The sequence below is a fragment of the Didymella exigua genome, assembly GCF_010094145.1.
Source record: "Didymella exigua CBS 183.55 unplaced genomic scaffold M421scaffold_6, whole genome shotgun sequence".
NCBI lineage: Eukaryota > Fungi > Ascomycota > Dothideomycetes > Pleosporales > Didymellaceae > Didymella > Didymella exigua.
In genome coordinates this window covers 1,124,249-1,149,629 of record NW_022984780.1, presented here as the reverse complement: position 1 = coordinate 1,149,629, position 25,381 = coordinate 1,124,249, and the positions used below count along the sequence as shown (strand labels likewise).

The window sequence follows — 25,381 nt, the reverse complement described above, 5'->3', positions numbered from 1 at the left end:
TGTTGGAAATTTGTGGTTACACGTTCGTGCTGGGGCAGCTTCATTATTGTGAGCTGTCGCCTCGTTCCACAGTCAGGCGACTTTCATCATTGAGTATCGATCATAACAGGGATCCTACACGGTCGACAAGGCCTCGTTACGGAAAGCGGTAGCATTTCCTAATTCAGCATAAAAGGCGGAATATTTACGAGAGTATCTTGCTCTACAGTTGAAGACTTGAGCCACACAGCACAGTTGGGCGTTATGCTAGAGTAACGTCAGCTGTTCGCGCAGTTTTGATGGTGCATTAGTGGCTATAGGTGGTCTACAGTGCTTTGTAACCCTATAACGCCATCGTTAGGCAGGAACACACAAAACACCCGTTACTAAGACAGGATATAGCCGGCCTCACAAGCCGTTCGGGGGGGCCTGTGCCAACTGCTCGTTAAGGGCCTTCTGGTACTGAATTCGTGCGGCGTCGATGGCTCGCCTGAGTGGCTGCATGATCTGAGCGACTGCACTCGCGCCACCCTTGACAACGCTAGGGTTGAACTTCCTCCTCTTGCCAGTTTGCTGTGTATACAGTTCATTGCGTCTCTGGAATTGCTCGATCTGCGCGTTTCGCTCGGCCTCAGCAGCGTTTGCAACAGCGCTGATGCGGTCCAACGACCTGTCCAGCGTCTCAATAAGCTTGGCGACTTCATTGGCGCGCTCGGGATCGCCAGAGTGATACACGTCCCAGAAGTAGTGCAGAAACTCGACTGTGGTGTTGTGCGTCATGGTGAGATTGTCGAGGATGGTGTCCGAGACGCCCAGCTTGGCTGCTTGCTCATTGTTGAGCATGCCTTTTGCCGATGGATATTCATCTTCATGCAGATGCCGCTTCTCGATAGCCGCGATGATTTGTGTCGTAGCTGCAGTTCGCCCTGCTCTGCTTCCCACCTTCAGTTTCTTTGTTACGCCGCTCTCATCCTCGTTATCGCTATCATCGTTGATAGCGATTTTCGAGTGCAGATCGGTTCCGGGTGTCCTGCTGTTTGTGTCGATGCTGGCAAAATCTTGCTGCAACGTGGAGAGTACCTCTGATGGCGTACGTTTTGTGTAAGCCGCAGCGCTAGTCGATGACTGCACACTTTGACTAGCAGAAAAGAGGCGACTCTGGTCCTGGACTTTGAGCACGACTCTGTTGTCGTCCGACGCGCGCTGCAAATCTCTCAACTGCAGCTCCTTGTACGTGTCCTCGTCTTGGCCAGCAGGTGTATGGTGATTGTCTACCAGAGGTACGTCCTTCATCAGCTTCTCGCTCATACGGTTCAGAACGCGCAGAATCGGCGCCTTCTCGTTACTTGAGGGGACCATGGTCCAGTCTTGGCGGTTGCCCTTCTGCTGACTGTGATTCTGTTCATTTCCTTCGATATTGATGAATAACGGGATAGTATCAATAAGTATCTGCTGTGCAGCGTCCACAATTTCCTCATGCTTGAGGTATTTATCGAGTCTCGTGTCTGTGACGTAATCATCCGGTATGCGCTCGCCCTTCAGTTTTTTGAAGAGCCGACTGTGAAAGAAACGTTCCCAAAACTCGCCCTCGCTTAGAGGCGGTACTATCTCGTTGTATGCCGTTTTGACAATGGGATGCTGACGAAACACGACCTCGATCTGCTCCTTGGTCAGGTTCAACATCAGAGTGCCATTAACGTTCTTTGACTTGATCACAGACAACACATTGTATGAACCAGTGGTCTGGCTTTTTTCGGCTGCGTGGGATCGGAGGAGGTTCAGACGCGTCGACCAGAAATGGTTGGAGAACTGCCCCATCGTGACAGACGCCGGCTTCTCCCCTAGTGCGCGATCGAAGCGCTGGCGCATCGCGGGACTTGAGTTCAGGAGCGACATCTGGAGTTCGAGGTCGCTGAGCAGCTTCGCATCGGCGTACAGGTCTTCTTCCTGTTGCGCACTTGCCGCCACAGTCTTTGCCATGGTGATGGCGCCTGATGCACCGCTGACATTGCCGCCGGGAGTTGCCACGGCCGGCGTCACAGCTAGAGTCTCCTGTGCCTTTGCAGCTTCAATGCCCTTCTGCAGCAAGCCTCTGATCATTTGCTGATCATCGCGAGGAGCTGCTGAGGTAAATGTAAAGGTATGGTTACCAGCTAGCGGCGAGCTTTCGACAACGACAATCTTGATGGAGGATTTCGCGGCGGTGGCAGGTGTCTGCTGGAGATCTGGAGCAGTACAATCAGCTTCCATTCCCCTTTGTATGACGCGGCGCACCTACTTCCAATGTCTGCTATTGCTATCGCCAGCCCAGGTCCACCACCCTCCCATGACACCGTCGTTGCGTCCGCCGATACGAAGAGGGTGCCATCTTTCTTCTTGTACTGGGCTGCAGCGCTGGACATGCTGGTGGACGAAGCCTAGTGCGGCGATGATCGCTGACGCGCCGCCGCGGGAGTGCTTATCACGAACAGAAACGCGCTAGGCTTCCCCAGATCACGAAGGCACGTTGCAACTTCACCTTCAGACTAGAGTGGCTGTCCGGTAGTGTATTGCGACGCGGAATGATCGCCCTATTATGTAGAGGACTCAAAGCATGCCCCCAGACAAACCTGATGATCGACTACCATTTCTTTTAGCGCAGTTCTGCCGCCGCCGATTCTCCACATGCATGCTTGCATGCGCAAACGTCACAATGTATGCACATGGAGGCAGATACCTACCAATGTCCAAGGCGATGAAGTCAAGCAGCACCTGTCCTTTGGAGGCCGCTCTCAGGAACATTTTCGAGTTCTTGCGGATACTTTTCCGCGCGTGCAGTCTCAATGTTCTCAGGCGACGTCACAAGACGTGCATTCTTACATAATGTGGCCGCTATTGGCCAGCCTTTCGAGGCTTTTGCAACCACACGATAGCTGCCACAGATGCACATCTGACGGGTCTTGCACCTGCTCGACCAGATAACGGAGGGTCGAATGGTGCTGCGTGCACGATGCAGATGCGCAACCTACCAGCTTGGTACCGATGGCATGAGACGCAGCTGTGAATGCAGGTGCTTGAGGCATTTCCGGCATGCAGCCCTCTTAAGGTTGTCGATGTTCATGAACAACGCTATGCGCAAGGGGCTTAGCCGGGTCCGCGTGCGAGACAGGCTCCGCTTGCTCCTTCCTCGTCTTCCGCTTCAGCAGCTGCTCAGAAGTTTCCCTTCCGCCACTCTGTCGTCCATTTGGATGTCACCCATCTAATCCGCCCCATCTTCTCTTCCGCTTCTTCATCATGTTGCGCACAACGTTGCGACAATGCTCCCGGCAGCTGCAGAGCTGTTCGGCAAAAGCAAGGCTCTCGACGGTCGCCGCCTCGCCAGCCAGGACGAATGTCATCACGACCTGCCGTCGCCCGTTGGCGAAAGCTCAGCGTCGCCACTATGCCCTCGCCGCAGAGGAGACTGACAAGGGCGTTGTACGTGGACGCAGCAAGCTGTGAAGATTTCGAGGGCATAGCTAACTACGACCGCACAGGACCCCAACGACAGCTTCTTGAGCGGCAACACTGCCAACTATGTTGACGAAATGTACATGCAATGGAGGCGCGACCCGTCGAGTGTTCACATCTCGTGGCAGGTCTACTTCCGCAACATGGAGTCCGGCGACATGCCCACTTCGCAAGCCTTCCAGCCGCCACCCACAATCGTTCCCTCGACCAGCTCCGGAATCTCTGATATCAGGCCTGGTCTTGGTATGGGTCCTGGCGAGGGCTCAGATGTCATGAACCACTTGAAGGTACAATTGCTGGTGCGCGCGTACCAGTCTCGTGGTCACCACAAGGCGAAGATTGACCCCCTCGGCATCCGTACAGAAGCCGAGCAATTCGGCTACAGCAAGCCCCGTGAGCTGGAGCTGTCCCATTACAATTTTTCCGAGAAGGATTTGGACCAGGAGATCGAGCTCGGCCCCGGTATCCTGCCTCGCTTCAAGAGCGAGAGCCGCAGCAGGATGACCCTGCGCGACATTATCGACGCTTGTGAGCGCCTCTACTGCGGATCCTATGGCATTGAGTACATCCACATCCCCGACAGGGAGCAGTGCGACTGGCTGCGTGAGCGCATCGAGGTTCCTCAGCCCTTCAAGTACTCCGTTGACGAGAAGCGTCGCATCCTGGACCGTCTGATCTGGGGTACCAACTTCGAGGCTTTCTTGGCGACAAAGTACCCCAACGACAAGCGTTTCGGTCTCGAGGGTGGTGAGAGCTTGATTCCCGGTATGAAGGCGCTCATCGACCGCAGTGTCGACTACGGTGTCAAGGATATTGTAATCGGTATGCCCCATCGTGGACGTCTTAATGTCCTGTCCAACGTTGTCAGGAAGCCCAACGAGTCCATCTTCAGCGAGTTCGCCGGTAGCGCGGAGCCCTCTGATGAAGGTTCTGGTGATGTGAAGTACCACTTGGGAATGAACTTTGAGCGTCCTACACCCTCTGGCAAGCGCGTTCAGCTGTCCCTGGTCGCCAACCCATCTCACTTGGAAGCCGAGGACCCTGTCGTGCTCGGCAAGACTCGCGCCATTCTGCACTACAATAACGACGAGAAGGAGGCCCGTACCGCCATGGGTGTCCTGCTCCACGGAGATGCTGCCTTTGCCGGTCAGGGTATCGTTTACGAGACCATGGGTTTCCATGCTCTTCCCAGCTACCACACCGGAGGTACCATTCATATTGTCGTCAACAACCAGATTGGTTTCACCACCGACCCTCGATTCTCTCGTTCCACTCCTTATTGCTCTGACATCGCCAAGGCTATTGATGCGCCCGTCTTCCACGTCAACGGTGACGATGTCGAGGCCATGAACTTCGTCTGTCAGCTTGCTGCTGACTTCCGTGCTGAGTTCAAGAAGGATGTCGTCATTGACATGGTCTGCTACCGTAAGCAGGGTCACAACGAGACTGACCAGCCTTTCTTCACTCAGCCTCTAATGTACAAGAAGATCTCAGAGCAGAAGCCCACCCTTGACCTCTATATCAACCAGCTCTTGGAGGAGAAGACTTTCACCAAGGAGGACATTGAGGAGCACAAGGCTTGGGTCTGGGGTATGCTTGATGAGAGCTTTAACCGCAGTAAGGACTACCAGCCTACTGCTAAGGAGTGGCTGACTTCCGCCTGGAACGGCTTCAAGTCGCCTAAGGAGCTCGCTACTGAGGTCCTGCCGCATCTGCCTACTGCCGTTGAGGAGTCCACTTTAAAGCACATCGCTCAGAAGATCGGAAATCCACCTGCGAGCTTCAACGTCCACAAGAACCTTAAGCGTATTTTGGCTGGCCGCACCAAGACCGTCGAGGATGGCAAGAACATCGACATGGCCACCGCCGAAGCCTTGGCCTTCGGATCTCTGTGTATGGAAGGGCACCACGTCCGTGTATCTGGTCAGGATGTAGAGCGTGGTACCTTTTCACAGCGCCACGCTGTCCTCCACGACCAGGAGAACGAGAAGACATACACGCCTCTCCAGGACCTCAGCGATGACCAGGAGACCTTCACTGTCTGCAACTCCTCGCTCAGCGAGTATGGAGTGTAAGTTGGCCCATATCGCAAATATCCATCTACAACTGACAGTTCCTAGTCTCGGATTTGAGTACGGTTACTCTCTGTCCTCTCCCAATGCTCTCGTCATGTGGGAGGCCCAATTCGGTGATTTCGCCAACACCGCTCAGGTCATTATTGACCAGTTCGTTGCCTCTGCCGAAGTCAAGTGGCTCCAGCGATCCGGTCTCGTCATGAGCTTACCGCACGGTTATGACGGTCAGGGTCCCGAGCACTCTTCTGGTCGTATGGAGCGTTACCTCCAGCTTGTCAACGAGGACCCCCGTATCTTCCCTGCCCCGGAGAAGCTCGAGCGTCAGCACCAAGACTGCAACATCCAGATCGCTTACTGCACAAAGCCCTCCAACTACTTCCACTTACTCCGTCGCCAGATGAATCGCCAGTTCCGCAAGCCTCTCATCCTTTTCTTCTCGAAGTCGCTGCTCCGTCACCCCATGGCTCGTTCGAACATTGAGGAGTTCACCGGCGAGTCACACTTTGAGTGGATCATCAAGGACCCTGCGCATGAGTCTGGTGAGATTGGCACGAACGAGGAGATCAAGCGTGTCGTTCTTTGCACAGGTCAGGTCTACACTGCTCTAGTCAACGAGCGCAAGGCTCGTGACTTGAAGGATGTCGCCATCACCCGCATTGAACAGCTGAACCCCTTCCCATGGGAGCAATTGAAGGAGAACCTCGACTCTTATCCCAACGCTGAAAACATCATCTGGGCTCAGGAGGAGCCTCTCAACGCTGGTGCTTGGAGCTTCACACAGCCCAGGATTGAGACATTGTTGAACCAGACAGAGCATCACAACAGGCGTCACGTCATGTACGCTGGACGCAACCCCAGTGCTTCCGTCGCTACTGGTCTGAAGGCTTCCCACAAGAAGGAGGAGAAGGACCTGTTGGAGATGGCATTTACTGTCAAGCAGGATAAGCTCAAGGGCGAGTAGAGGAAGACGTGCTAAGATTTCCCATGTTTCCAGTAGTCTGTCCGAATTTGCTTGCATTGTTTTATCCCCCATTTCTGCGTCGCTCGCCTTTCAGAGCGTCATGAAGCTTGTTAAAGGGTTGGATAGGGAGTCTTTCTGTACATTTGCATGGTTATCAGTGTATGTGTAGGAATGTAGAAAACCCGGATTTTAATGTTCAACAACGCGTACTGCTGCATTCACGCCTCCTGGGTACATTGTGTGAGTATCATTGCACAGACATTTCGCTCGGTGCGAAGTACGCCGAACGCTCGAAAGCGGGCTGGATAAATTATCCTGTGACTCGAGCTGTCGTTGGGCCCTGAATCTGCGCGATATTGGTCTGGCCAAAGATCCTCCGTTCCCGCGCGATAGGTGAACGTGCGGGACTAATTCAGGCACGCGTGATGCTCGAGGCTGTCAACATGTCAGACTCTATTTGACACTAGAGTAATTGTACGAGGGCGAAGCAAGTCTTTACCCAGCACGTGGAGCCTCTTGAAGTGGCCATGGTTATCTCGATGCCTCCAAACGTCTACTGTACCTGAACATGGACCCTATCCTCAACGTTCGTGAGGCTGATGCGGGCAACCTCGCGTATGAATTTACATCCGCGGGTCGGAAGATCCCGGGGCAGGACGTCAGCTGGAGGAGCTGGAAAGTGCCCCGCAACGCCCCTCCATTCGGTATCCGAACTTGCATCATCGTCAAAGCTCCCGCCCTGCCGCCGCAAAGCGCATTGACATCGGCGCTCGTGTGACGACGCGGTGTTTTTCGCGGGAAAAGAGCCATCAATCAGCTTCTTCCGAGCTCTTTGCGAGTTCTTCCGCCACAATTGAGGCACCTCCAGAGCCCTAATGGCTGAGATATCGTGAGCCTGTGACTTGCCGAGGGCAGCTGTTGCGGATGTTCAACCGATGTGTCTCCTAAACAAATACCGACTTGTCTCCGCATGCCCGACTTTACCCACTTGGACCCAGACATCTGACTTCATAATAATTGCTGGCGCCGATGATCGTGAATTCCATCTGATTTTCCCTGCTTCGACCTCTTCACTTCTTCTTCTTCTTCTTCTTCTTCTTCTTCCACACTCTCAGATACCCCTTTCCGTCTTCAGGATACCGCCAGTACACGTAACACGTAATACTGTCACAACGAACATCATGACGACCAACGGCGAGCAGCAGAATAAGCAGGACGTGATCAACACCGACATCATCACCCTCACCCGATTCCTCACAGAAGAGCAGTCGAAACACAAGGAGGCAACCGGCGACTTCACGTTAGCTCAAACGCGCGGTCCTGTGAGGTCTAGGCTAACAAGCGACCAGACTTCTTTGCCACGCCCTCCAATTCGCATTCAAGAGCATCGCCTACTACATTCGAAGAGCATCGTTGGTCAACGTACGCAATTTTGAAGCCTTCAGCATGTGACAGATACTGACGTTCGCAGCTCACGGGTCTAGCTGGTCAGTCTAATGCCACTGGTGACGATCAGAAGAAGCTCGACGTAATCGGCGATGAGCTCTTCATATCTGCCATGCGATCCTGCGGTCGTGTGCGCGTCCTTGTCTCCGAAGAGCAGGAGGAGCTGATCACATTTAACGAGTTCCCCGAAGCTCGCTACGCCGTAGCATGCGACCCCATCGACGGCTCTTCCAACCTCGACGCCGGTGTTTCGGTCGGCACTATCTTCGCTGTTTACAAGCTGGCCGAGGACGCAAAGGGCACAAAGGAGGACCTTTTGAAGCCTGGTACCGAGATGGTCGCTTCAGGATTCACCATGTACGGCGCCTCTGCACAGCTCGTCATCACAATGAAGGGTGGCAACGTCAACGGCTTCACACTCGACACCGCATTTGGCGAATTCATCCTCACACATCCCGACATGCAGATTCCCAAGAAGCGTGCCATCTACTCGGTCAACGAGGGTAACTCGCTCTACTGGGAAGACCCCGTCAAGGAGTACGTCAACAGCTTGAAGTACCCCCAGGAGGAGGGTGGCAAGCCATACAGTGCGCGTTACATCGGTTCTATGGTCGCTGATGCGTACCGGACACTGCTGTACGGCGGTATCTTCGCGTACCCTGCTGATAAGAAGAGCCCCAAGGGCAAGCTGCGTATCTTGTACGAGTGCGCGCCCATGGCTATGGTCTTTGAGAACGGTGAGTCAATTCTTCGCCTTCTACAGATGTTTTTGAACCAATGCTGACATCACACGCAGCTGGCGGCATGGCTATCAACAGTAAGATGGAGCGCATGCTCGAAGTTGTGCCCGAGCACATCCACGACCGATCGGGTATCTTCATGGGCTCGGAACAAGAGGTACAGAAGGTCATCGACACACACAAGAAGTTCCAGAAATAGGCGTTTCGCGACTGGATTAGTTTTGAGCAAATCAGTTTGGCAAAAGCATTGGAATGGCACATAACCAGTACGCTATGAATGGACATATCACAACTCGCAGATCCTTTGGATTGAGCAATTAGGATCCCGGCCGGTATGCATGTGCGTGAGATCGACGGCACGAGAGCGTTGGTGTTGGTGGCTGTTTGTCTACCGCACCTCGAATGAAGGATGTGAACTCCTCCATTGCCCGCTCTACCACCGATTGCGCACCTATATCTGTGCCCCGAAAGACATGTAGGCCTAGCTTGCCAATTCTGTACAGCATTGGCACTTTCAAGGTGTTTTGGTTGTGCTGGAATCTTTCCAATGGTTTCACGATTGTATCCAATTCAAGATCCAGCTCAGCCAGCAACCAGACCACCTACAGATTCCATGCCGCACGGATATACGACAACCTTCTCTCTCTTCTCGGGCTGACTATCAACAATCGGCTATGTATCGGCGCGACTCAGTCACCGCTCATACCCTGTTCTTACTCAGGCTCTACTAGCAGGCTCGTCTACCAGCATGCTTCCTGTCCTTGCTCTACCCTGCATGACCCTTTCGGTTGCCTAACGTTCATACTAATACTGTCGACATCCGAGACGGCTATCGTTGGTGAAACCCCAGGCTTGCAGGAGAATTCATCTGGTCATGCATGTGATGTGGGAAGTGGGAGGTGATTCCAAGCTGCATGGAAGATGCCGTGCTATATTTAGCGTGTATCTGGGGTCTGCCGAACCCTGGCAGCAGAAAGCTCGAGACTTCACTTCGACACGATGCATGGACCTCTCTAGCAATACAGAGTCAAGGGCATTCACAGACTATATACATCTCGAAAGATTGCTCACAAATTGCGGCCACGAAATCGAGAAGACGGAGTCTCTGTGCGACCTCCATGAACTGGCATGATACCATTTAGGTCTTTACATAGCCGCCTGCGCTAGTCTCGCCTGCTCGACTGCCGTATTGATTGGCGCAGACCGGTCTCAAGCTTCACGCTAAGACCGCCAACCCTCTCTCCCCAACGCCCGGATCGTCTCTCCTGCTGGCTCGTGCTGGGCAACGGGGCGAATGGGACTGCCAGCGTCCACTCTGTCCATCGCCATGCGGCCTCGCCTTCCTTCCGTCGGCTATAGCATGCCCAGTCTTGCAGGGGTGCAGTCGTTTCTTGTGCAGTGGCTTGTTTGAAGAGGTAACAAACACGGCTCTGCAAGCCCCCCAGCCCGGTGAACGAACGGTCGCAGAATACCGAGTAGGATTCGCCGCGCAGCACGCTGGAGCCGCCAGAGGCTTCCGGGCGTTCAGGCCCTCCTACACAGTCAACGGTGTGAAGCATGCCTTCTCACAACCATCCCGGCGTGCCTCCTCCGCCAGCGAACGCGTTCCCATACGGGCAGCCCATCACTCCTGGCCGTGCTGCTGCCGTGCGACCGGGCATCATCACACAAGGCACTACTTTTGTGCAGACTCATGGCAATCTGCAGACTCCGGCGAGCGCGACCTCTTTAAGCCCCTTCTCCCCGTTCGCGCACCATTCGTCCTCGCCGTATGCACCCTCGCCCGTAGCGAGCTCGCCAATGGCTACCCCGTACAATCCACAGCAATGGAGAGGGAACGGGCGATCGGGTGTGCAGCATGCGCCCCAGCAGACGCAGATGGCCATCAACCCAGTACGGGCCCAGGACTTGTCAGGCCACGAAGGCGCAATGCCCTCCCCGCCGCCGCCGTACACGCCTGCGCACGCTCAGAACCAGACCATGTCGCAAGCACTGAGCTCGTCGCCGGGACATGCCTTCTCCCAAAACCACCCTCCTCCACCGCCTACACCGCAGACCGGCACGCCCTCGTCTGCGCGCGCAGCTCGAAGCTTCCACAACCTTCCTGTCCCGATAGCCATACCCTCTGGCTCTGCTGCCGCGCCAATGAACACCCAGTTCGCACCACCACCTGTGGCGTCTGGCAGAGAGCGGTCGTCTTCTCGTGGGCTGTCGACTAAATTCAGCTTGTCCAACTTCCGTAACAGGAATAACGACCACAGTCCTGCGCCAAGTGCTATCGAGTCACTACATATGAGCACGCATGACGTGCTCCAGCGAGGCGATCCTGGATCTTCTTCGCAGCGCAGCTTCGCTCAATATACTCCCAGTCCTCTGGATCGACGACATGTCCCGGATACCGATTCACCCATCAGGCCACCGAATTCGAGAAGAGCTGCATCCGCTGGCATCCTTGGCCATGGCACCGAAACTCGAACGCCTGTCAGTGAGACACCCCCAAATCTTCTGTCAAGTTGGGGCCCTGGCATGCCGCTGCCGCCTCCGCCGCCCGGTCCTCCGCCGCCCGGTCCTCCACCGAGCAATTCGAGATCGCAAAGTGTTGGACCTGGCTATGACTCGGGCCGCTCGTCAGGCTATCCTTCTGCCCCTCCGACGCGTAGACCCGGACAAACCACTCTAGGACCTATTCCACCAACACCGATGGGCTGGGAAGACGAACCCACGCAGACCTCAGCACCACCGGCTTCACCCCCAGTAAGATCACCAGCCGCTCACGGCCTGCATGTCGACACGAGCCCACAGACTAGTCGCCATGGCGAGTATGTCGCACCACCTCCAGAGACGGAGAGCGAGTCGACAGTCTCTGGTCCATCAATGACATCACACTCGGGATCGGGCAGCACGATCTCAAGACCTAGACGCGAGGGCAGTGCTCGCGGCAGTATTCGTGAACGCAGGGAGGAGAGTCGTGCTGCACGTGAGCGACGCATCGAGCCAAACAATAACCCATGGGCCCACGACCTCGAGGTGTCCACATCAAAAGCGAATTTCGAACTTCCCTCGCCTGCTGAAAGTGGCCTGGCACGACGTGGTGCAGTCACAAGGCATACACCACGAAGCGCTGGAGCACTTCGATCACCGAGAAGTGCACATTTGTACGATGATCCGGGGTCTGCCAATTCGACACCGCGAGTCATCACAGGCCCACGAGCTGTGTCTGGCGCTGCCCCCACGCCACCCTTCTCGCCAGGTACGGATCATCGTTCTCAGAAAGTCCCCGCAGTGTTCCCTGCCAAAGCTCTTCCTACACCTCCTCCGCATTCTGCCGAGGATGAGAGAGGTCTGACAACTCCATTAGGGGTCGCAAACCGCTCCGTGTCGCAGGCGTCGCTGCGCTCTGTTTTCACACCACATGATGCATCACTCACTACGCCGAGACCGACGGATCGAGATGCGTTCGCTCAAGCGTCGATCGAGCGGCATCGAGCCTTTATCGAGAAAGAGATGCACGCTGAGAACGACGAAGAACGCCTAGAGCTCTTTGCTGAGTTTATGGTCGCCGAATCTAGGGTTCGCCGAGATCGGTACTCGATTGCCTTCGACGCTATGGCAGGCGATGTTGTGGATTTGACTAGGGATTTGTGGCGGTCGAACAAGTTATCTGGACGAAGGGCTATGACTCCAAGTGCCCAAGTCACTCCTTCGTATCCAAGCAAGCGCTCTGGGTCCGTTGCAGGCGAATCGACTGACACAAGACCTTCCGATTCCATGCCTACAACAGCGGCGAGCCCTGGATCCTCTCGAGGCCGATTCACACCACACACTGAGCCGGCCTCGCCCGCCAGCGCGTCAAGCCAACGCGCTCGTGATGCTCCTTGGAGCAATAACTACCACCCTTCGCTATCGCCGATTCCCAGCATGGCCATGAGCACGGTTCCAGATGAGGAAGACTCGAGAGGCCGTTCGGCTAGCCGGTGGTGGGAGAGCGACGATGGCTCGCAGGGTGTCGGTGGTAGGCGGCTGGAGCGAAGCAAGAGAGAATCGAAGTACATGGGTCTGGTGATGGAGACGCAGGAGAGCTTCCACCCCGATGGGCAGAATCAATCTACATCCAAGCACTACCGGGCGAGTTCCAGCAACAGACCAGCACCTTATGGCCCAGACGAGTATCCACTTGAAAAGGGTGGAATTCACGAAGGGAAAGGGAAACAGCCGGCCTCATACGACTACTTCCCGACTTCAACACCACCAGCAATCGACCCGCATAAGCTCGATGTGTCTAGGCTTGTGACACTTCCGCCATCTCATCCGCGTCACCACCCTGCCGTCAACAACAACCACCCTGATCTGGCCTCTATTCGCAGCAGCCTTCGAACTTTGACGGATCTGGCCGAGGTAAAGACCACCAAATCTGCATTCGCGACGAAGATAGAAGCGCGTAAGGAGTCGGAGAATGCATCACTAAATGATCGACGGGCGCAGATTCGGTACAATATCCAAGAGAATCTCCGAAATGGCCAGATGGATTTCCAGGATGCAGCGAAAGCTGACGCGGAGTTTGAAGCTCGGGAGCACCAGCGGGCGCAGGATGTAGTTCAGAACATATTCGATACCTTCCAGGCCGAGGTCGCGAACACCCTACATGCTGTATTTTGCGAGCGTGTAACCAAGGTCACGGCGTCTATCGAACAGTTGAAGGGTCGTTTGTCGACTGAGGCGCAAGAGTTGAACCCCAATCGGACCCAAGAGGAAGGGGACGAAAAGCCTGAACTGCTGGAAATGCTCACGCTATTGAAGTGGCTGTTTGAGCTCCGTGAGCAGCTTCACAAGGAGCTCTTCGAGCTGGAGAACGAGCGCAACGATCTGTATCGAGACATCATCGTATTGCCCTATTTCCAGGCCAAGAACGACCAGAAGGTCAAGGAAGCAACCGACTTTTTCCGCCGCGACGCACAGGACCGTAAAGTCGCATTCGAGAAAGAGATCCTGAAGCGCTACGAAGACTTCCTCGAAGTCATTGAGCGCAACGTTACACGCGGCGTCGAGACACAGCTCTCAGCCTTCTGGGACATCGCGCCCGGCCTGTTGGCAATCGTGCAGAAAGTGCCGGACCAGCTTGACGGTTTTGGCATCCTGATCCCGGCCCAGGAGTACAGCGAGAACCCGACATACCACAACTTCCCGCTGCAGTACCTCTACACTCTTCTCGCGCACGCCGGGCGCTCGACGTATCAATTGATCGAGTCACAAATCAACCTACTATGTCTGCTACACGAGGTCAAAACCGCAGTCATGACAGCTGGCTCGCGCCTCCTCGAGACGCAGAGACTACTGGAAGGGGAAGACCTTGCTAGCGTGGACGGCGAGATGAGAGCTATTCGTGCCGACGAAGAGCAGCGCCTGACGGATGACTTGAAGGAGAAGGTCGGGCTTGTCGAAAGTCAATGGAATGAAGCTCTGGGGCAGGGTTTGAAGGAGTGCAAGACAAAAGTTGAGAAGTTCCTTACTGAGCAAGGGAGCTGGGACGATAGTTTGAGTGAGTAGTGGGGCAGGCACGTTCGTTTGGTTCTTTGTTGGATTTGTGCACAGATACCCATCTTTTGTGGTCGTTTGTAGATATGTTGGAATGGTGTGTTGGAATGATGTCGCAGTATTCGCGTGTTTGTTGTGAGTGTCACATGCAAATATCACCTTTGGGCATTCACGCCACCATGTGCAGACCTTTTGGCAGCAGTGCAAAGCAGAAGCTTCGCTCTTGTTCATAGGCATCAAAACTCGGCGTGACTAGCTCAGTCGTGCACGCGGCTGTGGCTGCCTATCTCATCGAACGCGTCTGACATGTGGTCAGGGCTACAGGAACCGCCGTTTCGCAAGGGTTGGAACCCTGTGTGCGCTTTCCGGAACGGTAGCAAACGATATCAAGGGCTACTGCTCCTCTTTGACGGCTTTGACGTCAGTCACTGATTTTGTTCAGTCCGACTGCCATTCGTTCGGGTGTAAAGAAAGCTCGTTCGTTCACCGCCTACCCCAAAAGCAGCTAGCGGCATGCACTGACCGGCGCCTCACAGAAAATATCCCACTTGAAAGCACTGTGTGCCTCTATCCTCCCACCGTTTTCCACCACCACACACAAAGCTCTCCAAAGTTCCGGTCCTCTCACGCGGATCGTCACATAACAGAAAAGAAACAAAAAAATCCAGAAAACCACAAAAAAATCCCGTGCGACGCACTCCGCCCGCTTCGTCAACCCCTCCACCGTTGTCGAGCGACCTTTCCCTTTCACGACCGCACGTCGCAAGTAGAAGGAAAGTAGCGCATCCATCTGTCCACTCCCTAGGCCTCCTCAAGGACCTTCAGCACCCGCACACTTCTCGTTGCAGGTCATTTGACGCGCAGGTGAGTCCAATCTTTTCTGGTGAAGCGAGCGCACCTGCACATGCCCACCCTGCACCTTCCCGCAAAATTCACAGCACACGGCAACTAACACTGCACCAGATACTCACCATGTCTGAAGTCGCCAACTCCACCTCTCCCGTCCAGGACGGCGCTGCCAACGCCAACGGCGCCGAGGCCAACACCCAGGTCTCCGCTGCCCAGAGCGAGGCTCCCACCCCCACTGCCCAACAGGCCCACCAGAACTCCGCCTCTCTCTATGTCGGCGAGCTCGACCCCTCCGTCACCGAGGCTATGCTCTTCGAGCTGTTCTCCTCGATTGGCCAGGTCGCCTCTATTCGTGTCTGCCGTGACGCCGTTACCCGTCGCTCGCTCGGTTACGCCTATGTTAACTACAACAGCTCTGAGGACGGCGAGAAGGCCCTCGAGGAGCTGAACTACACCGTTATCAAGGGCAGGCCTTGCCGCATCATGTGGTCTCAGCGTGACCCCGCTCTGCGCAAGACTGGTCAGGGCAATGTCTTCATCAAGAACCTCGACCACGCCATTGACAACAAGGCTCTCCACGACACCTTCGCCGCCTTCGGCAACATTCTGTCTTGTAAGGTCGCTCAGGACGAGATGGGTAATTCCAAGGGCTACGGATTCGTTCACTACGAGACCGCCGAGGCCGCAAACAACGCCATCAAGCACGTTAACGGCATGCTTCTGAACGAGAAGAAGGTCTTCGTCGGTCACCACATCCCCAAGAAGGAGCGCATGAGCAAGTTTGAAGAGATGAAGGCCAACTTCACCAACATCTACGTCAAGAACATTGACCTCGATGTCACCGACGATGACTTCCGCAAGCTCTTCGAGAAGCACGGAGATATCACCTCCGCGTCCATCGCAAGGGACGACCAGGGCAAGAGCCGTGGTTTCGGTTTTGTCAACTACGTCAAGCACGAGGCTGCCGCCGTTGCCGTTGACACTCTGAACGACAGTGATTTCAAGGGTCAAAAGCTCTACGTCGGTCGTGCTCAGAAGAAGCACGAGCGTGAGGAGGAGCTCCGCAAGCAGTACGAGGCTGCCCGTCTCGAGAAGCAGTCCAAGTACCAGGGTGTCAACCTCTACATCAAGAACCTCGGCGACGAGGTCGATGACGAGAAACTCCGCGAGATGTTCACTCCCTTCGGTACCATCACCTCCGCCAAGGTCATGCGCGATGCTGTCCCTGCTGAGGGCGCTAAGGCCGACTCTGACTCCGAGGAGAACAAGGCCGAGGCTGAGGAGGAGAAGAGGGAGGAGAAGAAGGAGGAGAAGACGGAGAGCGAGCAGGTCAAGGAGGAGTCCTCTGATGAGAAGAAAGATGACACCATCAAGGCGGGCGACAAGGTCACCATCAAGGGCGAGAAGAAGATCCTCGGTAAGAGCAAGGGCTTCGGTTTTGTCTGCTTCAGCAACCCCGACGAGGCCACCAAGGCTGTCACCGACATGAACCAACGCATGTTCGACGGTAAACCCCTCTATGTCGCTCTTGCTCAGCGCAAGGATGTCCGCAAGAACCAGCTTGAGGCTACCATCCAGGCCCGCAACCAGCTCCGCATGCAGCAGCAGCAGCAGCAGCAGTTTGGCGGCATGCCCCAGATGTTCGTCGCTCCTGGTCAGCCCATGATGTTCCCTCCCGGTGGCCGTGGACAGATGCCCTTCCCCGCTGGCATGCCCGGTCAGCAAGGCGGTCGTGGCTTCCCCGGCGGTATGCCCCAGCAGGGCGGTCGTGGTGGCCCCAATGCCCAGCAGATGCCTCCCATGTACATGCCCCCCGGCATGGCTCCTGGTGGTTTCCCCGCTCCTTACATGACTCCTCAGTACATGCAGCTCGCCGCTCAGGCTCAGCAGGCCATGGGTGGTCGTGGCGGTCGCGGCGCTGGCCCCATGCCTGGCATGCCCGGCATGCCCCAGGGTCAGATGGCCCCTGCCATGCGCGGTGGTCAGGGCTTCCCTCAGGGTGGCCGCGGAGGTCCTAACGGCCGTCCCGGTCAGGCTCCTCAGGCTGGCTTCCCCCGTGCTGGTGGCATCGATATGAACGCCCTTAACGCTGCCCCAGTCGGTCAGCAGAAGCAGATGCTTGGTGAGGCTCTGTACCCCAAGATCCACGAGATGCAGCCCGAGCTTGCTGGCAAGATCACTGGTATGCTCCTCGAGATGGACAACTCCGAGCTCATCAACCTGTAAGTTCCCCTCGATCTTGTACCATCACTTCTTACTGACGTACCGCAGCACCTCGGACGAGTCCGCTCTCCGCGCCAAGGTGGACGAGGCCATGAGTGTCTACGACGAATACGTCAAGAACAAGGACGGTGAGGGCGAGAAGGAGGCCCCCAAGGAGGAGATCAAGGAAGAGACCAAGGCTTAATTTCCTCTAGTTGCTACCGAGTAGGACTCGCTCCGCATCACTTTCGATCGACAGCAACCTATGGTTTCAACCCTTTCTTAATGGCGAACGGCGCACGGTTCATGGTTTCCTTCACGATGGCGGACGGCTTCACGAATGCACCTAAAAGTTCTGACGATTTCGACGCGGTCTACATTATCTCGACACTGACCCCTTAGCTGGACGTCGGCTGTCACCCAATCTCGATCTACTGAGTTGGGATTTTACGGTTCCTTGATTTGTTTTGTATCATAGACGGATGAGTCTGCGACAACAGCGACACGATATGGGTGGATCGATGGATTTACCAGTATGATACCTCACAGCAGCTGTTACAAACCTGAATGGCTTACGTTCGATCCCGATTGTTTACCGAGAGGGTAATGATGGTAGATGTATGACGGAGTGGACGATGGATATGAATGACATGGAGTAGATCTTACGGATGTAGTCGATAGTCCAACAGATCTTTGAACAACACACCTTGCGCCGCTAAACTATGATACTTTCATGAGCTTCCTCCCCCTAGTCGTATTGGCTGGCATGATACCTCTATTGCTTAGTGACGAACAGGGGAGCGATTTTCGGCGTCACGACTTGTTGCGCGATTGACTGGAACAGTACTTGGTGCTAGAGGTCTGCAACCGCTAGTTGAGTACGTAGCAGTACCACAGTTTGAACTTCAGTGAATTAATCACCAAGAACATTGGCTGACATCAGAGTCTTCTGGTACAGGGTCGTAAATTGCTTGAGGGGAAGTGATTCATGTAGGACAGCGATAAGCGTGTTGTTTAAGTATGTGCATGCATTCTAGAGCATCTCGAGATAGCCGACTTCGCCGAGTTAACTCTGATGAGCGAGTGAATGGAGCTGCATAGTCGCAATGTGAGCGAGAAAGCTGATATCCGTGACCTGCGTGTACCTTGGTCGTTGAGCAACGCTCGAGATTGTGAGAAAATACTGCTGGCGCGAGCTGTCGTTTCATAGCGGCAGCTGAAAGCATCCCAGCAAAAAAATTCCCGGATAGACGAAGCGGCCCCTTAATTTGCAGCTCTCGCTACTATGAGATGGTTGGAGAGGTAACCTAGATGTGCATCAAGTCGACTTTTGAGTCAGAAGAGGGTTCTGTGAACCATGGCATCTGAGCGACCGTTATTCTGGGTCGAGATCAGAAGTATTCAATGAAGAGGAAGAGCATCGACGGCAAGGAGCAGAGGAGAGACTCTCGTCTACTCGACGATGATCTCGCAGTCATGCCGTCAGGACCAACATTATATTTTGATGCTAAGCAAGAGTTCAATGTCGAGTAAGACCACAGCATGAAAAGCGCTTGGTAGTAGTGGGAATTATTGAACAATTTTTGTGGTCATGAGGAAGTAGTATTCGGCTTTTGACACTCCACAGTCAAATACGATAGAGTTGTGGAGAAAGGAGGGAGAGCAGAAAAGTGTGGTTTCGAGATTCGGGTAGCATGGCTCTTGCAACCTTTCGTATTACGATAATTGGATTGAAAGGTAAGAAATGGCATCCAGCATATTCTGCAAACTCGAGGAATCTCAAAAGTCATAACAATGTTGGCTCTATTTTCAAGCACAGAAGGAAACCGGTTTCGTACGGGTCTGGGTCTTGGGACCGCAGAAGCAAAGAGAGCAGAATTAGGCCTTCTTCGTCTTTTCGGATACATAGAGGGGATTGTGTGTGTTGTTGTCGGTAAAGTAGCTGCAGATATAAAAGTAGGCGAAGAACAAGATACCTTATTGCCGGAGAATGTTTGATTGAGACGACTTGTGCTCTAAAGCGATCTTAATCTCCATACCCATTTTTCCATCCTCTTTTAGAAGAGGAAACACTCTCTACAGAAAATATGAGAGTGCAGGACAGGTGCATGGCTTCTTTTACACTCCTAGGATCACAAAGCCCAAACCACATCCGAGTTTCCGTCAGATATCCCAACATGCTCCAGACCAGAGGAAGTTCGGACAAGGGCTTTCTTTGGTGAGGTAGCGCATCAGTACACCCAGCTCAGAGCAGACATAAAAAGTGAACCGAAATATTTCCTAGCAGACCAAGAATATACGCCAAAGCTCACATTCATTGTGAAATCCCTAATCACCAGCAACGACCAGAGAGACATGACACTCATCGGTGTAGCGTCTGACGGACCATGTCAGGCTGAAGTAAGTTTTTGGGTATAGAAGAAACGGTGTAGCTGGACGTTACATCTGGACGCGGAAGGTTTTGTAATCACTGGCGAGTATGCCTTGATCGGAGGAAGAGCACCGAAGGCAGCGACTATGCGCTGGGCGGCGACTGGTTAGGAAAACCATCGAGGTGAAGACACAATTTTGGGAAAGATATTTGGCAGAAAGAAACATCTGAACGTAGGGTCGTTCAAAGTTAAGTTTTCATGTTTCACGTTGAACGTGCTGATATCCGGTGATTGGTCACCAGCCTCACGGACATGTGCGGCTGACTTGGAACAAAGGAGAGTGCTGATTGATGTCTTCCCTCAACGCCGCGCTAATATATCTACATAATGTGTGCAGCTGGGATTCCACGGATATCGGACAGGTCTACCCAGTCTTACCCTCGTCATCGACCTCCGTCTTGCCCGCCTTCGGCTCATCATCGTCCTTGTCCTTCTTACCCTCTTTCTTTTTCCTGTCCTTACGCAACGCATCCGCGACCTTCTCGTCTTTCTCCTCCTTCATCTCATCCCATTCGACGTCGTACTCGTTGGCGATGGCCTTGATCTCCTTGCGCAGCGCATTGCCGTCTTCGATCAAGACCTCCCATTTCCGCAGGTCGAAATTTTTCTGGCTGTAGAGCTTAGACTGGCGACGCGAGATGGTGAAGTTCATGGCACTGCGGTACGAGACTTCACGGTTGTGGTACAGGAACCAGACGTAACCGCCAATAAGGGTCGAGAGACCGACGAGGTACTGTAGTCTGTCAGTATGTGAAAATATATTAATGTTATTTTCTTAGACGTACGGTTACTGGCTCCATAACGTCCCAGCCGAGCTCTGTCTGGAATGTGAGGTAGTAGACTACTCCCCACCATCCTACAATACCGCCAAATCCGGCCATAGCTACCGATTGTGCTGCCTTATGTGCAAGCTTGTCGCACAGTTCTTTGACCTCTGCCATTTCGCTAATCTGCTTAGACGTCTTCCTGAGGCGCATGCGTAGGTAGTATGTGCGGTCGTTGAACGAGGGCACACCAACACGGATCTCCTCTGGGGCGCCTTCGATCTCGATAGCGAACTCTTGGCCACGCGCTGCGTCGCGAATGAAGTCGCCCATCTCAGTGCTGCTAGACCAGCGCACGAACTTTCGGGTCGACACCTTGTCGCTGGGTGCATCTTGCCCGAGACCAGAGTACGATTCGACGCCACCCTCGCCATGGCCGCCGCGCAGTTCAACCGCCTCGTCAGGCGTCTTGCGATTTCTGACCGCACCAGCCTCTCCATTATCCGATTTCGATCTGATCTTGCCGGTCTTGACAGTCTTGCCGTCAATGCGATGTTCGTCCACCTGCTCGAAGTCCTCTTCGTTATGTGAAGGCTCGCTGTCCTCGCTGACAGTTGTTTCGCTACGTTCTGAGCCCTGCAGGGGGTCTTGCATGCTATCCTCAGCGCGGAAGAATACCTGTGGGATGCGCTCTCTGCCATCCTTATCTTTGATCGTGGGTAGCTCTGCTTGAATCAGACGCTCGAGGTAGGAAATAGGCTGTTGCGGGTGGACGAGCAGAGCGAGCGGCTCGATGTCCTTGCGGTCTGAGTTCGTGTCCTTGGTCGTGAGAGGGAGGATGATCTTCAACATTCGAGAGGGCGTGGTGAGAAGTTTGCCTGTGCTGCATGAGTGGTGATTATGAAGAGGCGAGCTGCAAAAGACGTACCCTTTGTCATTGCTCCAGCGCTGCGCTGTCTGGCGACAGGCGGTACATCGCTGCCTTCCCTATGCCATGGCGTGCGTATTTGTTTGCCCTTGTCCTCCTGCAGCTTCCGCGCAAAGTCATCCTTCTCTTCTTGTGTGATGTTGTGGTTCAGCTCAGAAGCCGGGCGCGCGTTCGAATCCTCGTAGCTGCCAGTGTCCTTGCTAGGTAGCTTTACGTTCATAGGGGCTGTAATCACGAAGCTTCTCCGCTGTAATGGTTGTTTCGTGCCGCCATTCTGAGAGGTCAATCTTGCTGTTATACGCGTCAGAGGTGTGTGGAGTGCGCGTGGAGCAGTCAAGGTGCGAGAGAACGCTAGAGACGATAGGCGGTGCCTCATTGCTGTTAGGGAGCAATGCGATGCCGTGAACCCGTGGGAGTCGGGTAAGACGGATCGCAGCAAGTGAATACTGAAAGACCAGGCCCCGTCAAAGCTGGCTAGCATCCAGGGGAGCTACCGCACGACAAGCAGGGTCGCGGTCACGGCTACGTCATATGTGTGGTTTGATCGACGCCACACCTGTGGCTGTACACTATCACTCGACACAACCGTCACTTTACGAGCAGTATCTAGGTGATCAAAGCCCGCGTAGTTTCAATCTCGAGCGACTGAGTAACTTCAACTCACCATTTACAAGGTTCTCCAACATGAAGCCGTAAAAACGCGAGGAAGCCTCCATTATTGCTCCGAGCGATTTTTTTCTCGTAGATCAGCACGAAGCACTACTTCATCTCGTTACAAGATGATCATAGTGCTTTAATTACAGCGTACTACAGTGCAGATAGAAGCGATGAAGCCACACATGCTCTCCATTGAATCATCGGCAATGTCGAGACCAAGGCTGACGTTCCACTACCCAGGGGAGGGTAGATGAAGGCGTTCAAAAGTTCCATAGCAAGTAGCCCGCACTCATACTCAGCCCATCACGAGAAGTCAGCACTGCAATCATCACACAAGCACCCGAAGCCTCGCCATAACATCTTGACAGCGGACCTCATATACACGGCTTGGCGGTGCACTGATTCAAAACGCTCTCCTTATTTTCCCGCCAATGGCCTGGCCCACACTCCGCCCTCGCAACAAAGTCCTCAAACCGCAGGCTTCTGCTGATCTGGGGTAGAAGGCACCGAAAGCTTTCACAGTAAGAGGGGGAGTTGGCGAGCTGGGGAAGTCTTAGCTTAATGGCGAACTCGCGATGCGTGCGACCAGACGCAGCAAGAAGCAACAATTAAAGTTAGTGACTTAGATGAATAAGGCTTGAGACGGCGAAATACCGCGATGTTGACAGTAGACTCTCTTGCTGCCGTCCGTATTGGATCAGGCCAGCCGCAGTAATGGTATAAGAAAGGGTAAAAGACAATCATAGTGCCCTTAGTAGACGATCACTCTGTCCAAATTACCTCTCCTCGAACTCAATACATGATGCATGCCCCCACCCTCCTCCTCATTGCCGCCGCATGAGTATCTCCTTACCCATTCCCTTTGCTTCTACTGGGAATACATGTTCGAGATGTGCTGCTAATGCTCGTTCGACCAGGGCACTGTGGCCGTGAAGAACTTCTATATCGAGAACATCGATAAGCTGCACTGCTCGTGGGGAAACTGCAGCAAGCAGTACGCGCGCAGGAGCTCATTCACCAGCATCAAGGCCGTAAGCGGTAAGCTCGTTGCTGGCATTAATTGGAATGAGTTAGATACAACGACGATCAAGGATAGCTGCTTGATTGACACGAAGTTTTGCGACTTGTATAAGGGTGTGACGAGTGGTAAGCCGACCAAGACGCTGTCGGGCCCGGACGGGAAGACTTGCGCTACGAGCGGGATCGAGATGAGTGGGTGTCGATGGGAGGAGCAGAGACATCGACGAGATCTTTAGCGGCAATTAAAGGCAGGTGGACATTGATTGCTGAAAAATCCGATCAAGTTTGCCGCAACACATAGAAAGGACCTGAAGATGTGCATGCGGTATACAGCCTCTGGGTAGCCAATTATGACTAAAAAGTTAGCGACCATCGATTTGAACAGAGTGAGTGCATACGTCCAACAAGCGCTGTCACGTTCTGCGACAGCTGACACGGTCGACTGCATATCAACGGAACAATCCATCATATATCAACCCTGCCCATACACCCGCAAATAAGGTGACAGATGCCACGAGGCCAACAGTTGCGAGGAGATTGCCAGAAGTCTGGGGCATATTGCTGGTGTTCTGCAAGTTGACCTGTCACGCCCACGTTGCTGTAATTCGCGTTATGCAGTCGTCTGCCTGCACAACTGTGTCTCTATGCCCTGCTCATCTGGTGGCAAGTCGTACTCATAGCACAAACTCAACTCTCACTGTCCAGTTTGAATCTGTCGCTGCGTCGAATTCTCATCATCAGAGCGCTCTCCCGCGGCACAGGTTGGGTCGCTCGCCATGCAGCCCCGACTCGTAGCTCCTGTCGTGCTCTGTTGAAGGCGAGCTCCGCTGATCAAATTTCAGCATCCGGGTTCCAAGCGACATCAGCCGTGTTTTGGCATTTTCTGTACGACAAACAGCGGCGCCTTGATGATCAGGTTGCCAGGGCGTTGCATTTTCGGACCGAAAAGGACTGACGTGCAGCATCGGTCATGCAGGTACGAAAGGATATTCGTAGCGTCCTGCGGGCACGCTGAGAACATCCTCTTTACTGTGCGTGAATCTTGTGTTACCTCGTCGCCTTACCTGACTGGTGATAATTGTTACATGCCATCATTGAGTGTTACGAAGAGTAAGGGCAATGTACGGGTCGACGTTGTGTTTACCTTGTGGCACAGCATCAAGCTATGTGGCGATCGGTGGAGACGATGCTTCCAACGACGCACCCTTCCCTTCCGCTTTTAAGGGTTGTCATTGGCGTGTGTCCGCGGACACAACGATGTGCACGTGACAACGCAAGGGGCGACAAGCAAAGGTCAGTGTGACCGCGCCGCAACGGCGTGCTGACTTCCTCTGGGAAGTCGTCCACCTTCAAGACTCACGGTATTCTCTTAGGTGTCGTGATCTGCGGTGATAACTCGCACGGATCCTTTGGGTATGTGCTGGCCCTCGTGGAGAACGCGATCTGCAGGTCGGCATGACCGGGTTGCTGGAAAGGTACAACGTGTCGCTCAACGGCTACGAGCAGCGATTTCAAACGGTCTGCATTGCCACGTAGTCGCAACTCGGTCTGAACGTTCGCTGTGCATGTGCGACCACGATGTTTGGCGACGCGCGGGGGTGGCGATGATAGGTAAGTAAGCGCTCGATCGAATTGTGGGAGGACGACAGAAAGAACAGATGAGGTGACTCGGGGAAGCTGAGCGCAATTCTTTGTTCTGGTGTACATGATTGTGCAATGGTATACCTGTCCATTGTTGAGCCATCATTGCGACCAATGTTCGTAGGATCGTCCTCGCCAGCATTCTCCAATGACGTGCAAGACTGCTGACTCGCTGCATTGGAATGCGATGCCAAAAGGACACATCGATATCGCTGATATCGTCCTTCATGCAAGGATTGCACAGGTTCAGATGAGGTGCCACTACAACGGCTACTTTACGAAGCGAGCAGCGGCCCGTTGCCTTGCCAGTTGGCAGCCGATCTGCATACGCTGTGCGATGCGAAATATACGACTTTCCCATGGTAGGCGGTAGAGGTCTGGAGACGTGCGTGAAGCCTCAGGATGTCGAAACATGAGCGTGTCGCTGATTTGGCCTGCCAACAGCGAAGTCGCAATTAGGGGTCCGGCACGGTGTCCAGATGTGGAGCAATGATTTGCTTCAGGTGTGTCCATCTCCTTTCAATAACGTAAAGCACCACCGAGCCAGACACACCACCAAGCTAGACACTTTTTCTTAGCACTGCAACTTTTCTATACAACATAGTATGTAACGTACTCTATCACCGAGCCGGTCATATCACCGAACCGGTCACTTAAAATCCCACC

General features: G+C 54.1%; 8 protein-coding genes across 8 annotated transcripts; 5 read left to right on the top strand and 3 right to left on the bottom strand.

The window, feature by feature from the left end:
* Positions 1-182: 182 nt before the first annotated feature.
* Positions 183-2,473, bottom strand: M421DRAFT_348135 (uncharacterized protein). The gene is made up of 2 exons (XM_033589553.1): positions 2,258-2,473; positions 183-2,204 (listed from the first exon to the last, which is right to left on the bottom strand). Exons 1-2 carry the CDS (start codon positions 2,379-2,381, stop codon positions 388-390), a joined length of 1,941 nt encoding a protein of 646 aa, XP_033451707.1. The 5' UTR covers positions 2,382-2,473; the 3' UTR covers positions 183-387.
* Positions 2,474-2,910: 437 nt separating this feature from the next.
* Positions 2,911-3,441, top strand: M421DRAFT_347768 (uncharacterized protein). The gene has a single exon (XM_033589551.1). It carries the CDS (start codon positions 2,952-2,954, stop codon positions 3,219-3,221), a length of 270 nt encoding a protein of 89 aa, XP_033451706.1. The 5' UTR covers positions 2,911-2,951; the 3' UTR covers positions 3,222-3,441.
* Positions 3,128-6,723, top strand: M421DRAFT_418086 (2-oxoglutarate dehydrogenase E1 component mitochondrial precursor). The gene is made up of 3 exons (XM_033591673.1): positions 3,128-3,435; positions 3,495-5,539; positions 5,589-6,723. Exons 1-3 carry the CDS (start codon positions 3,253-3,255, stop codon positions 6,502-6,504), a joined length of 3,144 nt encoding a protein of 1,047 aa, XP_033451705.1. The 5' UTR covers positions 3,128-3,252; the 3' UTR covers positions 6,505-6,723.
* A 962-nt stretch (positions 6,724-7,685) lies between these two features.
* Positions 7,686-8,889, top strand: M421DRAFT_56834 (inositol phosphatase; the record flags this gene model as incomplete). Its single annotated transcript, XM_033595446.1, has 4 exons — positions 7,686-7,804; positions 7,854-7,926; positions 7,976-8,687; positions 8,747-8,889. The coding sequence occupies 4 exons, from the start codon at positions 7,686-7,688 to the stop codon at positions 8,887-8,889; spliced, it is 1,047 nt and encodes a 348-aa protein (XP_033451704.1).
* Positions 8,890-9,989: 1,100 nt separating this feature from the next.
* Positions 9,990-14,419, top strand: M421DRAFT_418084 (uncharacterized protein; the record flags this gene model as incomplete). The annotated part of the gene is made up of 1 exon (XM_033591672.1): positions 9,990-14,419. A coding segment is annotated over exon 1 (3,983 nt), but the record flags the coding sequence as incomplete, so codon positions are not given.
* A 775-nt stretch (positions 14,420-15,194) lies between these two features.
* Positions 15,195-17,478, top strand: M421DRAFT_56835 (polyadenylate binding protein; the record flags this gene model as incomplete). The annotated part of the gene is made up of 3 exons (XM_033595447.1): positions 15,195-16,292; positions 16,332-17,293; positions 17,343-17,478. 3 exons carry the CDS (start codon positions 15,195-15,197, stop codon positions 17,476-17,478), a joined length of 2,196 nt encoding a protein of 731 aa, XP_033451702.1.
* Positions 17,479-19,974: 2,496 nt separating this feature from the next.
* On the bottom strand, positions 19,975-21,872 carry M421DRAFT_418082 (uncharacterized protein). Its single transcript, XM_033591671.1, has 3 exons — positions 21,398-21,872; positions 20,491-21,347; positions 19,975-20,438 (listed from the first exon to the last, which is right to left on the bottom strand). The coding sequence occupies exons 1-3, from the start codon at positions 21,771-21,773 to the stop codon at positions 20,070-20,072; spliced, it is 1,602 nt and encodes a 533-aa protein (XP_033451701.1). The 5' UTR covers positions 21,774-21,872; the 3' UTR covers positions 19,975-20,069.
* A 2,558-nt stretch (positions 21,873-24,430) lies between these two features.
* M421DRAFT_347597 (uncharacterized protein) lies at positions 24,431-25,380 on the bottom strand. Its single transcript, XM_033589550.1, has one exon. The coding sequence runs from the start codon at positions 25,074-25,076 to the stop codon at positions 24,564-24,566; it is 513 nt and encodes a 170-aa protein (XP_033451700.1). The 5' UTR covers positions 25,077-25,380; the 3' UTR covers positions 24,431-24,563.
* Position 25,381: the final 1 nt, after the last annotated feature.

What these genes read in the sequence shown, in the direction of transcription:
- M421DRAFT_418082 (XM_033591671.1), bottom strand. Translation starts at nt 21,773, where the DNA reads ATGAGGCACCGCCTATCGTCTCTAGCGTTCTCTCGCACCTTGACTGCT. An exon ending in CGCTGGAGCAATGACAAAGG is followed by an intron (nt 21,348 to 21,397) that starts GTACGTCTTTTG and finishes CATGCAGCACAG; the next exon opens with GCAAACTTCTCACCACGCCC. An exon ending in ACGTTATGGAGCCAGTAACC is followed by an intron (nt 20,439 to 20,490) that starts GTACGTCTAAGA and finishes GACAGACTACAG; the next exon opens with TACCTCGTCGGTCTCTCGAC.
- M421DRAFT_347768 (XM_033589551.1), top strand. Translation starts at nt 2,952, where the DNA reads ATGGTGCTGCGTGCACGATGCAGATGCGCAACCTACCAGCTTGGTACC.
- M421DRAFT_418086 (XM_033591673.1), top strand. Translation starts at nt 3,253, where the DNA reads ATGTTGCGCACAACGTTGCGACAATGCTCCCGGCAGCTGCAGAGCTGT. An exon ending in AGGAGACTGACAAGGGCGTT is followed by an intron (nt 3,436 to 3,494) that starts GTACGTGGACGC and finishes ACGACCGCACAG; the next exon opens with GACCCCAACGACAGCTTCTT. An exon ending in TCGCTCAGCGAGTATGGAGT is followed by an intron (nt 5,540 to 5,588) that starts GTAAGTTGGCCC and finishes GACAGTTCCTAG; the next exon opens with TCTCGGATTTGAGTACGGTT.
- M421DRAFT_348135 (XM_033589553.1), bottom strand. Translation starts at nt 2,381, where the DNA reads ATGTCCAGCGCTGCAGCCCAGTACAAGAAGAAAGATGGCACCCTCTTC. An exon ending in AGCAATAGCAGACATTGGAA is followed by an intron (nt 2,205 to 2,257) that starts GTAGGTGCGCCG and finishes GTACTGCTCCAG; the next exon opens with ATCTCCAGCAGACACCTGCC.
- M421DRAFT_347597 (XM_033589550.1), bottom strand. Translation starts at nt 25,076, where the DNA reads ATGGGAAAGTCGTATATTTCGCATCGCACAGCGTATGCAGATCGGCTG.